The following is a 14,290-nucleotide window of genomic DNA, read 5'->3' on the forward strand; positions in this document are numbered from 1 at the left end:
CTCTACCTACTTTTCTGACTCTGAATTCGGACGCAGAACCTGACACTCTTTCTTTGAACTAACTGTGACCTTAGATTGCGGCTCAGATCCACGAGCTCGCCTCATTGCCGATTCATTCAACTCGAACCGCCCCCGCATGGTATACTACGTTCATGGTGGGTTCACCCTCACCTGCGAATTACTTCTCCGATCCTAATTCCAAACGTCTAGGCCCAAGCCCACTGATTCCTCACACCCGATCACAATGGATGACTTAAGCGGTCTCAACTGGGCGTCTACCTCGTCCAACAATGACGCCCGGAAGCCTCCCCCCATGGGCTCGGGTTCTTTATTCCAGAATGTCCGGCGCAATGAACTATCTGGCCGATCCACGCCGTTATCTGCATCCTCCGGCCCCTCCAATCCGCCGTCAAAGTCCGCAACCCCGGATAAAGATAGCTTTGCAAACCTGGTCTCCTTCAATGCAGCTAGCGCGAACAAGAATCTCTCGCTCCTCGAACAACAAAAGCAGCTGGAAGCGGACAGGGCCAGAAAGGAGGCGGAGAAGAGATCCCGGTTCGAAAATCAATATGGGGGACAGAACAGCCAGTTCTGGGACAGTCTTGAGCGAGGGGGAACCCCGGCAGCCTCGGTGCCTGCCACTGCCACGGGACAGCAAAGCGCAGCCTCTGCCGATGAAGATGATATACTTGCCGCCTTCAATGCATCCGCACCCGTCGATGCCTCGACGCATTTTCCTGTACCTGGTGCAAGCCCTGCGCCGCCGGTCGGAGCGGGCTATTCTCAGGCTAGCCATAACGGAGCAGGCGCACCCCTGCACGGAGACAGCAGTATGGCTTTCCCCGACGACGACGATGATCCATTTGGCCTCAACCAGTTGAAACCTAAGCCCGCGCAACCATCGCAGCAGTCCCAAGCTGCCAACGATGATGACGATTTCCTCGGTTTGTTGGGTAAGCCAGTATCTGAGCTTCCTCGGCCAGAGCCTCCCGCCAAACCACCTACACCCCTGGAGACCGAGCATCATGCTCCCTCCCCGAAACCTACAAGTGGGATTGACCACGCCATCGCGGAGCTTGTTGATATGGGATTCCCTGCGGATAAAGCCAGCCAGGCCCTGCGCATGACGTCATCCGGTACCGATGTTCAGGCGGCTGTTGGCTTGCTTCTCACTCAGGCGCATGAAGAATCCCGTCAGAAATCCAGGAGTAGGCCATCCGGGGGTGATCGCGCCTCCGCTCATCCCGAGAGAAGCAGAGAACGGAATGAAAGACCTAGCCGCGATGTGCCCTCGTGGATGCAACAAGAGCGATCCCGGAGCAACAACCGCTCGCCAATGTCCGCGGAAAAGGACCCGTCTCAAATCGCAGCCGCATTTGGAAATAATCTGCTGAAGACAGCGAACTCTCTGTGGAAGACGGGTAACAAAAAACTGCAGCAGGTGGTCCAAGATTTTAATGTGGATCATGATCCCAGCCAGCCGCGATGGATGAGGGAGACACCCGCTCATGCTCATGGCGAACCTTCTGATAGTCGTCCTCGAGAAGATCGTTCGCGAACTTCTACGCAGCCCCAGGTACGGTCTGAAAACATGACCGATGAAGCATTATTGCTCGAGTCAGGCGGCCCAGTTCGTTCATCACGAAACCCTGCACGGTCCAACGATGGGCCTGGGCCTCGCACTGCCAGCACCAACGTCAGGCGACAGCCGTCTCCACCAAGGGATCGGCCGGTACAACAGCCTGCGTTCATGCGGCAGACATCGAGGAGTGAAATGAGGGATCCCAGATCCCGTTTGACAAAGTCTGCCGTGGAGGAGCAATCGGCGCAAGCTTACGTTAGCCCGGCAAGAAGAAAGCGCCCTGTCGCTCAGTCTCCTGCCCCGGAGCCGCAAGTCGACCTGTTTGATTCCGCAGCTCCAGTTCCAGCTTCAGCCTCAGCTTCAGCGCCGAAGCCGAAACCCCCACCTTCGCCCGCTCAACCCTCGCGTACCTCCACACCATCCAAACCTCTGCCCACCCGACCCAAGGCTCCGGCACGATCAATTCCTCCCGTGTCGCCACAAGCACTTTCTTCGACCCATCGTCAACGCGAAATCGCCGCGGATGCTTACAAGCGGGGCGACTATGGTGCCGCACACGAAGCCTTCTCCGCAGCTCTGACACCTTTGCCAGATAAACATCCCATTACCATCCTTATCCGCAGCAATCGCGCCATGACGGCTCTGAAGGTTGGTGAGCCCAAGGTGGCAATCGGAGACGCGGACACCATGCTGGAGTTGATTGGCCCAATGAAGGGCGAAGGCGAGAGCATTGACCTCTGTAATGGCGAGGCCGCCAAGCCGATGAAGGACTTCTTCGGCAAGGCGTTAATGCGCAAGGCCGAGGCGTTGGAACAGCTAGAGAGATGGACCGAGGCCGCACAGACCTGGAAGCTCGCGGTGGAAAGTGGACACGGGGGCAGCACGAGTATCCAAGGTCGCAATCGCTGCGAAAAGGCCGCCGGAATCAGCAAGCCCGCCGCCAAGCCCGCCGCGCCTGCTCGACGCCCACCTGCTCCTGCGCCGAAGAAAGCAGCATCTGCTCTGGCCGATCTGCAAAGCTCATCTGGCGCCTCATCAGAAGCCGTCACTCGCTTGCGAGCCGCCAACCAGGCGGCCGAGCGCGCCGACGAGGAGAAATTCGCCCTGTCGGAGAGCGTCGATGCCAAATTGGCGGCGTGGAAGGGCGGGAAGCAAGACAACCTCCGGGCCTTGCTGGGCAGTCTGGATAGCGTGCTCTGGCCCGAGGCCGGCTGGAAGAAGGTCAACATGTCCGAGCTCATCATGCCCAACAGGGTCAAGATCCAGTACATGAAGGGCATTGCCAAAGTGCATCCCGATAAGGTGGGTAACAACCTGATATGTTCATGCTCATGATCGTCTTTCAGCAACTGACTCTTGATCCAGATCCCCACAGATGCCACGACCGAGCAGCGGATGATCGCCGGTGCAGTCTTCGGCGCCCTAAACGATGCTTGGGACAAGTTCAAGAAAGAAAACAACCTGTAAAATGAAATACGAAACCTCGATTTTCGCCCATCAGTTTCCCTCCGATTCCCCATGATTACCTCTTCTCCTTGTCAGCCCGGCCTCAGACCCTTTCCCAGATCCCTTGCTTGGGGGCTAAGCGATCTCGTCCATGATGTTTTTCCACATACACAATTTTCATATTCTCCCGTTCTTTTCTCGTTGTACTCTGATGGCTGCTGACGACGTACGCGAAAAACGAAGCCCCATGAAATATCTTCCCCATTTTAGCATTTTATTTTTCTTGTACATAGATAGAAACTAGAAAGGGGGGTGGGAGGTGGGGGGGGCTATTGGGCATCCACCCCCTCGTGCGTGAATTTTCTCTGACGGCATGAAGATGAGATGAGTTGCACATTGTAGACCTTCTTGAATCCATCAATCGCCACGCAGAAACCCGAGCACATACTTTCCACCTCCGTTATTCTTGCGACATGGCTGGCCAAGCTTGGTATACCTATCCTATTGGTATGGGGTATCGTGTACATCAACCACTACGTAAACATGCCAGGTGGGTTTGGAGGACAGGGCAGTATTACATTGCGTCTGGCGAGATAGGCCCTAAGCTTTTTTTGTTGATAAGGAAAAACTAACTAAGCTTCTTCAGAGGCATCGGCCGGCTTTTCCCCTCCTGCTACTACCTCCTCCTGCTGCTGCTTCTGTTGTTGCTGCTGCTGCTGCTGTTCCTCGGCTTCCTCCCGCTGCAGTTGCTCGCGCTTGAGCTGCTTCCTTCCCTTAGGCTTGTCTGTTTGCATGGGCTGATCGACGCGGTGCGGGGGCCACTTGTCGCGGCATTTCTGCTCGTCTTCCTCAGTCCACTCGCGCGGCAGGACGGCGAAGACCAGGTAGGAGGTGTGGGTCTTCAGGTTGTCTTCGGTGCGATGGACGAGACGGCCTTGTTTGTACAGCGGGATGTTGCTAGAGGAGGAGGAGGAGGAGGAGGAGGAGGAGGGCGCAGCCTGTTCCTCCTTCTGAGAAACAGCAGCGGCAGCTGCTGCACCCGAGGACGCCGGCAGAGGGGTATTGGCGGCGGTGGTGCTATTCATAAGGTCATCCTCATCCTCCTGCTGCTGCTGCAACTCGCGATACTTGCGGGAGTGTTCTTCGACGTGGCGCATCTTGGCGACGGCCTCGTCGACGGATTTGGGGAAGACGACGGCGCCGCGCACCTTCTCGTACTCCAGGCCGACCTTCTCGCGCTTCACGTCGATCCGGTGGTTGTTGACCTCGACCATGGAGATGTCCAGCCACGACAGCTGCCGCAGCACGCTCACGGTCCGTTGCACCTGCTCCAGGCAGGGGGAGAATGTGCACAGGTAGACCGGCGACGTCGGGTCCAGCGGCGACTCCGCGCCCGAGGCCGGGTGGCGCACAAGGTGCTTCAGCGCGAGCCAGGGCGCTGGCAGATCCAGGAATACCGCGTTGGCCTTGGGCGAGGTCCCCGTCTCCGCGTCCCCGACGAGGAACCCGTCCTGGTAGACGTCCCGGTGCGTGACGTGCACCAACCCTTCCAGGCCGTGTTCCTTGAGCTCTTGCCGGACCTTGCCGACGCGCTGTTCGTGGAATTCGAAACTGGAGACTTGACCGAGGCGTTTCTTGTTGGTTGGTGAGGAGGTGGTGGAGGAGGAGGAGGAGGAGGATGAGGGGGGTGCTGTCGTGTCGTCTGTTGTTGGGGTTGTGGGGTATCCGTTGAAGACCGCTCGGACGGCCGCGTGCGTGAACGAGCCACTGCCCGCGCCGGCCTCGATAATCGAGCTGCCCGGTCGTGCGCGTAGCCGGTGCAGGATGTAGCTGTAGTCCGGGGTGTAGACGACCTGGGTGCGGTGCGGCAGGGACATGGTCCACAGCTCCGGGGTCGGGTAGACGAGATGCAGGAATCCACTGGCCGCGGCGACGGCGGCCTGCGGCGAGGCGGATGGGCTGTCGTTGGCCCCCTCCGCCGAGTCAGTGTTGGTGAGTTCGTCCGCTTTGCGCTTCAGCTGCCGGTTCTTCTTCTGCGGGCCGCGGCCGCGGCGCGAGCCCGTGTCGACTTTCGAGGCGATGATCTGCGAGCCCCATGGTTGGCCGGTGAGGGTCGTGTGCGGAAAGGAGCCGAAGCGCGTCGTCGTCACTTTCCCTTCCTTGTAGCCGGCGTTGTCTTCGTCGTGGAGCTGGAGGACGGTCGGAATGGCTTGGTCGCGGCGGAGGTGGAGGAGGGCAAGCTGGTTGAGCTGCGAGTGGGAGCCCGGGGTGAGAAATGGTGAGGCCATTTTTGATGGGCTGAATATGTGAGTGACCGCCGCGTAGGAGCGAGGATTGACCTTGGGATGCGATGGAAGTGTCCCCGTCGCCGAATTGAGGGCTTCAAGGCTTCTTTCGACCTTCTTCAACTTCTTCAACTTTCTTTTGCGACGGCGGCGTCACTTGCTGAAGATCCTCCGCTTTAGTCTCGATTGGGAGCCCAGTTTAGGGCTTAGGGCTGCTGGTCCGAAGGCGGTGAGGGTTGCAAAGGAGACGGCGCTGATTGGTTCCCTTCGTCTGTCGGCTGTTTCTACTTGGTCAAGTTTCGCTATCAAGAACGTTCCTATAGTTCAGAGGCTCTGGATAATGGGTTATATATTTGTTCATATCTTGAAATCTATGGACTCAGTACTACCTCTTTATCTCTGAATTTCGAGAAACTGCTCCAAAGTGGAGGGGCTGTGATCTCGGAGATTCATATCCATCATCTGATGAGCTCGTCCATCACATGCTTCAAAATCCCCCGAGAGGGTCGATAACATGATGAATACTGGGCTCAGGAACTAGAAACAACATACCAAGAACGTCCGGGGTCAAGAAGGTCTGGCTTAGCTTGCACCGTTTATGCTAATCAATTCAAAATTGGTCATGCATCCTTGCTCACTGGCCTTTGGCTAGGCATGTCGCCTCTTTCTATTACTGATCACTAACCTCGGGGCGCTGAACCTCGGCAACTTTGCTCTTCCCCACAAGGGGTCTCCAACGTCTTAACGCAGCCTTCCCCAGACTATCCCCAGCTATTCGACCGTTAAACTTCGGATCTCCTTAGAAGAAGATAGAGACTTTTGGTTACAGTTCTTACTCGGTGCTTTATCGCTTCATCTGAATCTATCGCAGCATTTTTCCCATAACACTTTAGCCGGTGGAATCAGTCGGCCGTCAACATGCCTTTCAACACCCTTCTTACCAGGAAACTAGGCATTAAAGGTGCGTCCAGAATCAACAGACTGTCTGGCTCGCCTGCTGATTATTTCAAGTCCCTGTTGTCCAGGGAGGTATGCAATGGGTCGGATACGCTGAGCTCGCGGCGGCAGTCAGCAACGCAGGCGGTTTGGGGATTGTACGTATCCGCAATCGCCTCAAAATCAGAATACGAAACCAAGAAAAGACTAACCCATGGAGAACCTATTCAGCTCACTGCCCTCACACAACCCACCCCGGAAGACCTCCGCAAGGAAATTCGCAAATGTCGTGCCATGACCAAGAACCCCTTCGGAGTCAACCTAACCCTGCTCCCCGCCCTCGTGCCTCCCGACTACGCGGCCTACGCCCAGGTGATCATCGATGAGGGAATCAAGATCGTCGAGACAGCCGGAAACAACCCGGGCCCTGTGATCCAGCAGCTCAAGAAAGCCAACATCATCGTCCTGCACAAGTGCACGACGATCCGCCACGCCAAGTCCGCCATCAAGCTGGGCGTCGACTTCTTGTCGATCGACGGATTCGAGTGTGCGGGCCACGTCGGCGAGAATGACATCACCAACTTCATCCTCCTCAGCCGAGCGCGCCAGGAGCTCAAGGTGCCGTTCATCGCCTCCGGGGGTTTCGCCGACGGACAGGGGCTGGCGGCGGCGATGGCCCTCGGAGCGGAGGGCATCAACATGGGAACCCGGTTCATGTGCACGGTCGAGGCACCCATTCATAAGAATGTGAAAGAGGCGATTGTCAAGGCGGATGAGACGGACACGGCGTTGGTGATGCGCCGCTGGACGAACACGACCCGTCTGTTTGGGAATAAGGTCTCCAAAGAGGCTCTGAAGGTGGAACGGGAAAGCAAGACGGGCGAATTCAGCGAGATTGCCCCCTTCGTGAGTGGCAAACGGGGTCGTGAGGTGTTCTTGACGGGTGATGTCGATTTTGGTGTATGTTGTTCCTCTGCCACCCTCTCTCCTTGCGGTCTTCGGAATCTCCTGGCCTCCGGCTAACTTTATCTTAGGTATGGACTGCCGGTCAAGTCATCGGCATGATCCATGACATCCCGACATGTGCTGAGCTTCTCGAGCGAATCGAGAAGGAGGCCGTCCAGGCGTTGGATCGGGTGAGGTCGTTGCACACAGCAACGGCACAGAGCAAGCTGTAGAAGAGCCAACCTGATTGCTGACTGGTCGGATTGAGAGGGTACTACAGTACACGCGGGACATGTATTACGTTTAGGTCTTTATGCAAGGAATTAGACATCATCTCCGTTTTTTTTTCTGCGGTTTAGTCTGTGTTTCCCGTCATGTATACACAGGCGTGCTCACCCTTGCAGAGCGATGCGCTCTGTCAAGGGATATTGGAGGAAGGGGTGACGTTGAACGAAACAAAGTGTCTCGCCCTCGCCCATCACCCTGCGACTAGTCAGAAATAGCACGATGATGCCAAAACGTTCTCCTTGATCAACACATGCTGCATACCCCGCGGTGATGCAGCCGGGCCCTCTCCTTACATGCCCCTCCCAATACGCCGGAGAATTGCGATCGCCAGTCTACTGTACTCCGCATCAGCATCATTGTATGGTCGTGGAAAACGCTAATCTAGCACAGAAGAACTGCAGAGCTGCTGGCGGGTATACCGGGTAACGAGGTTACAAAGCAGCTGCCCTGGATCACCACTCGGGATACTGGACGGCTATCATGATCTTATTCTAGACTTACCCTCCTTGCAGCTATTCAGTCAAGGTCTAGACTAGACGTTGTTTGATACTTTGTTCTATGTCCGGTTCGCTGACTAGAAGCTTCTAGGGATTGATCGTCTACTCGCAATGAAGCCTCTTCGGTATCTGAGACCTGGCGAACTAGCCTTCACGTATAGTGGCATCGCGATGCTATCACTACCTTACCAACATTTGCAGCAGGGGCACACTCTACTCGAAGAGATCTGTATCTCGCCTATCGCAATCACACCCCTCATATGGGGGTCAATGCAAGAGTTATCCTAACCTTCAAACCCCCCAGCGTCCAGTAATCTAACCCAACTCAATAAATCCTCCTATGACCTCAAGACAAAGGGGCGAGTTTGGAACTGTATCGCCTCCCCTCCCTCCCTGTCCCGGAAGTATCAATCTCCCCGACAACGACCACAAAAGAAAGAAAGGGTAAACCCAAAATCAGCGTTGAAACAACAAGTCCTAGCGGGTCGGTGGCAAGTGACCAGAGCCCGACGAAAACCACGGAGGAATATTTCAACAGCAACAATCCCCCACCTCAGAATAATCATGACAAGATCAAGCGTGAATTCCGACCTCATGCGTCGACCCCGAAACATGGGGGTTCTCTCCACGCTCCTCCTGCCCTGCATCCAGGTGCGCAAGCTGCGACGCTCGCGCCGCCAACGTGATCACCATACCTCGTGGTCCTGCGCGGGAATCCCCGAGTTTGAGGAGCAGCACCAGCACCAGCAGCAACAGGGAACCACCGAGAAAGAACTTCATAACCGAGACACTGAAGGGTACACCGAGCTGTCGAGCTTCCCCGAGAAACCACAACAAGCCGCGACAACAGCAACAACAACAACGCTGACGCACACGAAGTCCATTCGCCTGGTCAGCTGTGCGGACTCGGAATGCTCGACGCTGGGGCCGGACGATGGTCCGATTCTGGAGAAGGATGACGAGGCAGGGGACCAGGAGAGGGAGGATTTCCTGGCGGGCAAGGAGAGCGCGTCCGAGAATGGGAATGCGACTATGTTGTCGTTGCTGTCGGATGAGGAGACGGATGTGGAACAGTCGAGTGGTGGTAGTAGTCCGCCGCTGGTGCAGAAGGTCATTGCCATGGAGGTGGTCCCGCCTTCACGGCCGCCATCGCGCGCTGGCGCTGGGACTCCAAAAAGTAAAGATGATCTTGATCTGGAGCTGGCGAGCCGTCGGGTCCCCCAAATTCCAGCGGCTGATCGACGGCCCCGGCCGGCGAGTATGGAGGTTCACTCTTCTACCGGGGGCGCGCTGAAGCTTCCTGAGATCAAGAGCCGGATGATTGACGATATTCCGGAGGATGTGGAGGGGGAGGTCGTCGGCGTTAAGGTCCGGCCGTTGAGACAGGCTGCGAGGAAGAGTGCGGTTCTGAAACCGACGGTTCAGGAAGAGGAGGAGGATGAAGATGACAAGAAACGCTCCTCAACCTGGCGACTCAGTCAACGCAAGTCAATGATCGAGCTTTTCAGTCTTCTTCAATCCACCGCAGCAGCCGTCGCCGCGGCCCCGAAGTTCTCGAACCTCAAACTACCTCTCACTCAGAGGTCGCCCTTCCGCTCCTCCACCAACGCCGTCGTCGATGAATCGTCCTCCTCGGTATACTCCACCACAGCCACCACCACCACAACCTCACCATCTCGATCAGCAGCAGCACCTCCAAACGCAGCACCACCCACAACGCCAACCAGAAAAACCAAGCTCCCCTCCCCACCACCGCCCACGCCTCCCCCGAAATCCCCCAAACAACTCCTCCAACAACGCCCCCTCCCGCAGACCCCGCAACGCAAGCCCCGACACAGCAGCTTCCAAGAGCAAATCTCACCCCCAAGGGTAATCTACCGCACCACCCCAAGCCCAAGTCCCACCAAGAAACAACGCCGAATGGGCACCGTCCTCTTTCCTCTAACCTCCTCCTTCCGTCCGGGCGGTGGTAACAACAACAACAATAATAACAACAACAACAACTCAGGCGTGACGACAACGCCCACCACCAACCCTCCCTCCCCTCCCCGTCGTCAGTCTCATCTCCAAAAAAATGCACAGACTCTTTTTTGCTAGCCACGGAGTTCGGGGTACCGGTGCAGGGGTTCGGGTTATCTTTTGTTGGTGTCTATGGTCTATCTCGGGGGGATTGGTCGCTTCTTTCTTGAGGGCTTTGATCAGCTTCTGAGGACTTTTCCTTCCTGGGAATGAATGTAACCTAAGTAATTCCCCCCCCTGTATCACTTTTGGGTTTTGTCTTCTCTTCTACGGTGTATTTACTTTCTTCGAGGTGATTGTGTCATCTGTGTCTACTTTCTTTCTGTGTGTGTGTTTGTGTGTTGATTAGTTACGGGGTCAATGGTTATCTGTTGATCGGGTTTGGGGTGTTCCTTCTAGGGTTCTATTTCTGTGATAGTTACGGGAGTTTTCGGGGTGGGAATAACTACCGTATCAACTACTACACCTAGCTTCCTCTAGTCTGAAGATGGAATGAACTGAAATGAGGCGGAAGAGTGAGATCGAAGAAGAAGAACAGCGCGGAGATGGCAGGAGCTTGGAGTCTAATCATCATCATCATCATCTATCTTTTTTTGTATAACACCTTTATTGATATCCACGCAGGTAGCTCGGGATTATCAAGTCCTTGAATCAAGACACCTTCTTTCAAAGTGTACTATGTTTTGAGCTGCGGTCCTGCACAAATACAATGGAACACGACTACCTCGCAATGCACTGCCTACTGTCTGTCTACTTTACGATCGACTTCCGATAAGAGTTTCAGTAGGATAGGGCTGACCTGCGGGTTCGGCTGTGCCTACCGCTGCCAGTATGATTGATACCAGCCGGCCCTTGATAAGCCCCGAGAGCCTTGCTGATTCAACCAGATCGAAGTCTATGCAGGCAGGGTGCATGCAGGTTTTGTGGGAAAGGTTAAGTGAGAGGGATCCTGAAAAGAAAGGCAGTGGACAAGCTTTCTTCCTCTGGGGGCATGCACACAGAATAAGAGCGTGGGTTGTTGTTGTTGGTGTGATTCTGTGTAGAGGAGCGGGTGAGGTACTACTGCTACTGATGTTAGGATGCTATGTGATTTGGCTTGGTGGTACATGGGGAGGCGGTGCGTGCATTGTGGGTAGGGCTCTGCTGTGAATGGTGGCTTGAAGGTAGGGAAATTTAGTTCGGTGGTTGATGATAATTCGTCGGGGGAAAGCTTGCCATTCTACCTAGTAGAGTGTCCGCTCAGTTTGTGTGGTTACTTTATGTCAATTTAAGTCAATGGGTGAGGGTGAGCTTCAGTGAGCGTAGGTGGGAATGAGATCAACCAGAGGGAGTTATGAGGAGGGTAGAGGTGGAAGTTAGATAGTGATAAAAATTGCAGAGGAGAATGTCATATTAATCCAATGTGCGCAAATGGCATGGGAAACTACCAGCTACGGCGAACAAGTGGAAAAAGTCAGGTAAAGCAAGTCTAATGCATTGAAGCTATATGCCACGACACCAGCGCTGGTGCACCGGGAAATGCACAACTAATGATCAGATCATAGTTCCAAAAAGCAAAAAACACGAATCTTCTTTCTCCGAGAGTGCCACAGGCGCACAATTAATGGTACATCATCTGCTCAAACAGGAATAGAACCACAATCCTCCAAAACCGGAGAATCGCAGGGCGACCTGTTTTCCTAGCCCCGATCCATGACCCCGAAGGGCTTGACGAATAGTGACCATAAGCAAAGACTGAACCCGCTTACAAGATAGAGCCGAGGGCAATGCAGGGCAGGGCAACGCCGATGAGGGAGTCGCTCTGTCAGAGAGGTTAGCAACTGATCTGAGCTGAAGAACGGCAGAAGACACTTACGGCGTCCGAGGGGGAGCCCTGGCAACAGGCGATGTTCTGCTTGCACTGCTGGTTGACAAGATCCTGGACATTGAGGCCAAGGAGGGCGACTGCGCGTTGTTAGTGAGGCTCGGATGCAGACATTCAAGGGAAACATACTCGGGAGATCGAGCTTGGAGCACTGGTCGAAGAGACCGAGACCCTCAGAGCCGGAACCAGTACCAAGGAGGTTACCGAGGGTACCAGCGAGGATACCGTCGTCAATGGTGGTGGTGTCACCGGCGTAGGTGGCCTTGTTGCAGCAAGACAGCTGAGCCTGGTCACCACACTTGGCGGAGGCCTGCTTGACGGTCACGTCGTCAGGAACGGGGAAGCGGACATCGCTGTTGCCCTTGTTGCCGTTGCCGTTGCCGACACCAAGGTTGCCGTTGGCTTCGGGCTTGCTGGGCATGGCAGCGACGGTGGCAGCGAGAGCCAGAACAGCGGCGGAGATGGTGAACTTCATTGTGACTGTGGGGTTGGATTTGAACGAGAGAGTGAACTCGGATGAATTGTATGTATAAAGAACGGTAGGTCTGTAAGAGACTGGAGGGAGAGAATGCTCAAGAGAGTGATTGTGTGATGATGAAAAGAATCGACTGGAGGGCAACTTCCACCACCCTTATATAGACTTTCGTGGAGGCCCTCGAGCTCCAAGTCCATACACTGTCGAGCCTAACAAGCCGGTGTCTTGCACAGCAGCATCCTATTCAACATCCTCAGCATGCCCCTTGTGGAATGCAGAATGCAAGGACGTGTTCGCCGTCCTCGTTCCTGAGGATCCATACTTGGCTCGGTCCCCACTCCCTGGGCCAAGAGCTCCCTCCGCTCCAGCAGACGGTATGGATCTGCCCAAGCCCTCGCCTCTGGTTGCTTGCTTGCAGCCATTCGGTACTGCCGCGATGCTTTCCAGCTCAGACTCGGCGCCTTTGCAGGATAACTGGGGTACATTGCAGCGAGGCTAATGTCTCATTCCTCCTACCCATTCAAGTCGATCATCATACAATCTCTTGCCAGCACACGTTTGAAGGTGCATGCTTATGCATTTCCCTTTGTCAAGATTCATGCCCGCCTCATTAGCTCACCAGCAACCACCCAGACCTGAACTCCAAACAATGCCTCAAGGACCCGAAGTCAGCCACTTTCCACCACCGTTCCTTGTCGCATGCCCTTGCCACAAGCCCTACGGCCCCAGTCGTCCCTTTTCGTCGCCCTCACGCCTGACTCCGACGACGCTCGTGCGGTATGCGGGTGGCGTGGCAAGCATTGTTGGGCTGGTGTCGACCCTCGAGTAAGGTTGCAGGGCATATGCAATAGCATGCTTCGAGCTGCAAGGGGGAGGGGGGTGTGGATCAAAGATCGAGGGTCTGTCAATCAATCCCTTTCCTCCTTGTTGTTCCCAAACACATACCCGGAGCTTCATTTCCATGTGGGCGCAGAGAGAGGGGGGCTCTGTAGCGGTGGGAAAGCGCAAGGGGCACAAGATGACTAGTTGCTACCTAATTTCCGCGTGCAAGGACAAAGTAAACTCTGTTCGCGGAATTTCTTGCCCGTGCCCGTGAATAATCATCTTTTGATTTGTGTTTCGGAAGGAAAAGCGACGGTGCAATCCTTTCCCTGGAATTTGGCTTTTCGGAACAAAGAGACCTGGGCCTGGTTGTCATGGGCAGCGGAACTCGGTTTCATTAATGGATTTGAGACACATGACGAGGCCGGATGGTAGATCCTTGTTTGCGGTGTCCGTCCGTTGGTTGGCTGCTGGCTGCTCTGACCGCAGGATGGCCCATACTTGGGCTGAGTTGGTGAACGTACGGGTTGCAAATTGGCGTTCAGCGGTGTATTCGATCTTGATTGCGGTGCAGTGCAGATGCTGGTTTGTTGTTCGATGCGGTTGGCGAACATGTGATCCTCTTATTTTTTCCTGGGAGCCTGGGTGCCTGGGTGCCTTTCGGCCTCGACTCAATTGTGAGGCATCAATCAGTCCAGGTCGGTGTACAGTACAGTAGAATAGCATGCACATATACAACAGAAAGATTTTGCGTACAAAACTTGTTAGCTCTGTAATTAAGAGGGACTGATTATTTTGGTTGGGGCACATTCGACAAGATTTAAATCATAGCTGCCGGTGTATTTTGAAGTCAGAATATCTGATGCTTGTGCACAATTGTATATATATATTCTTCTACAATCTGCTGATGCCTCCTCTGGCTACCCACTGCTCTAGCACATATGGATGTATATATATAAAAATCAAGGCTACATCCTAAACCAGCTTTATCTTCCACAGAGCGAATGGCTGTCGAGGCAATTATGTTAGCCCACTGTAGCTGGTATCTCATTCCCATCACAAGTTTCGAGATTGAAAAGCCACTCGGCTAGTAGTGCTGAAAGGCCATATGACATATGTTCTAGATGTACT

General features: G+C 54.8%; 5 protein-coding genes across 5 annotated transcripts; 3 read left to right on the forward strand and 2 right to left on the reverse strand.

Moving 5' to 3' along the window:
• Nucleotides 1–244: 244 nt before the first annotated feature.
• ASPACDRAFT_52382 (UBA/TS-N domain protein) lies at nt 245–3,049 on the forward strand (the record flags this gene model as incomplete). The annotated part of the gene is made up of 2 exons (XM_020202610.1): nt 245–2,884; nt 2,948–3,049. 2 exons carry the CDS (start codon nt 245–247, stop codon nt 3,047–3,049), a joined length of 2,742 nt encoding a protein of 913 aa, XP_020056096.1.
• A 611-nt stretch (nt 3,050–3,660) lies between these two features.
• trm61 (tRNA 1-methyladenosine methyltransferase subunit GCD14) lies at nt 3,661–5,316 on the reverse strand (the record flags this gene model as incomplete). The annotated part of the gene is made up of 1 exon (XM_020203573.1): nt 3,661–5,316. One exon carries the CDS (start codon nt 5,314–5,316, stop codon nt 3,661–3,663), a length of 1,656 nt encoding a protein of 551 aa, XP_020056097.1.
• Nucleotides 5,317–6,120: 804 nt separating this feature from the next.
• Nucleotides 6,121–7,530, forward strand: ASPACDRAFT_78706 (NAD(P)H-dependent flavin oxidoreductase). Its single transcript, XM_020205245.1, has 4 exons — nt 6,121–6,274; nt 6,325–6,407; nt 6,481–7,209; nt 7,284–7,530. The coding sequence occupies exons 1-4, from the start codon at nt 6,232–6,234 to the stop codon at nt 7,425–7,427; spliced, it is 999 nt and encodes a 332-aa protein (XP_020056098.1). The 5' UTR covers nt 6,121–6,231; the 3' UTR covers nt 7,428–7,530.
• A 1,013-nt stretch (nt 7,531–8,543) lies between these two features.
• Nucleotides 8,544–10,076, forward strand: ASPACDRAFT_60593 (uncharacterized protein; the record flags this gene model as incomplete). The annotated part of the gene is made up of 1 exon (XM_020203574.1): nt 8,544–10,076. The coding sequence occupies one exon, from the start codon at nt 8,544–8,546 to the stop codon at nt 10,074–10,076; it is 1,533 nt and encodes a 510-aa protein (XP_020056099.1).
• A 1,666-nt stretch (nt 10,077–11,742) lies between these two features.
• Nucleotides 11,743–12,337, reverse strand: ASPACDRAFT_43392 (hydrophobin family protein; the record flags this gene model as incomplete). The annotated part of the gene is made up of 3 exons (XM_020201245.1): nt 11,743–11,799; nt 11,854–11,942; nt 11,992–12,337. The coding sequence occupies 3 exons, from the start codon at nt 12,335–12,337 to the stop codon at nt 11,743–11,745; spliced, it is 492 nt and encodes a 163-aa protein (XP_020056100.1).
• Between the last annotated feature and the right edge of the window lie 1,953 nt (nt 12,338–14,290).

The sequence above is a fragment of the Aspergillus aculeatus genome, assembly GCF_001890905.1.
Source record: "Aspergillus aculeatus ATCC 16872 unplaced genomic scaffold ASPACscaffold_8, whole genome shotgun sequence".
Classification (NCBI taxonomy): domain Eukaryota; kingdom Fungi; phylum Ascomycota; class Eurotiomycetes; order Eurotiales; family Aspergillaceae; genus Aspergillus; species Aspergillus aculeatus.

Excerpts from the sequence above, each read along its gene's own strand:
- ASPACDRAFT_78706 (XM_020205245.1), top strand. The coding sequence starts at position 6,232 with ATGCCTTTCAACACCCTTCTTACCAGGAAACTAGGCATTAAAG. Across the intron at positions 6,275-6,324 it reads CAGGAAACTAGGCATTAAAG|TCCCTGTTGTCCAGGGAGGT; the intron begins GTGCGTCCAGAA and ends GATTATTTCAAG. Across the intron at positions 6,408-6,480 it reads ACGCAGGCGGTTTGGGGATT|CTCACTGCCCTCACACAACC; the intron begins GTACGTATCCGC and ends GAACCTATTCAG.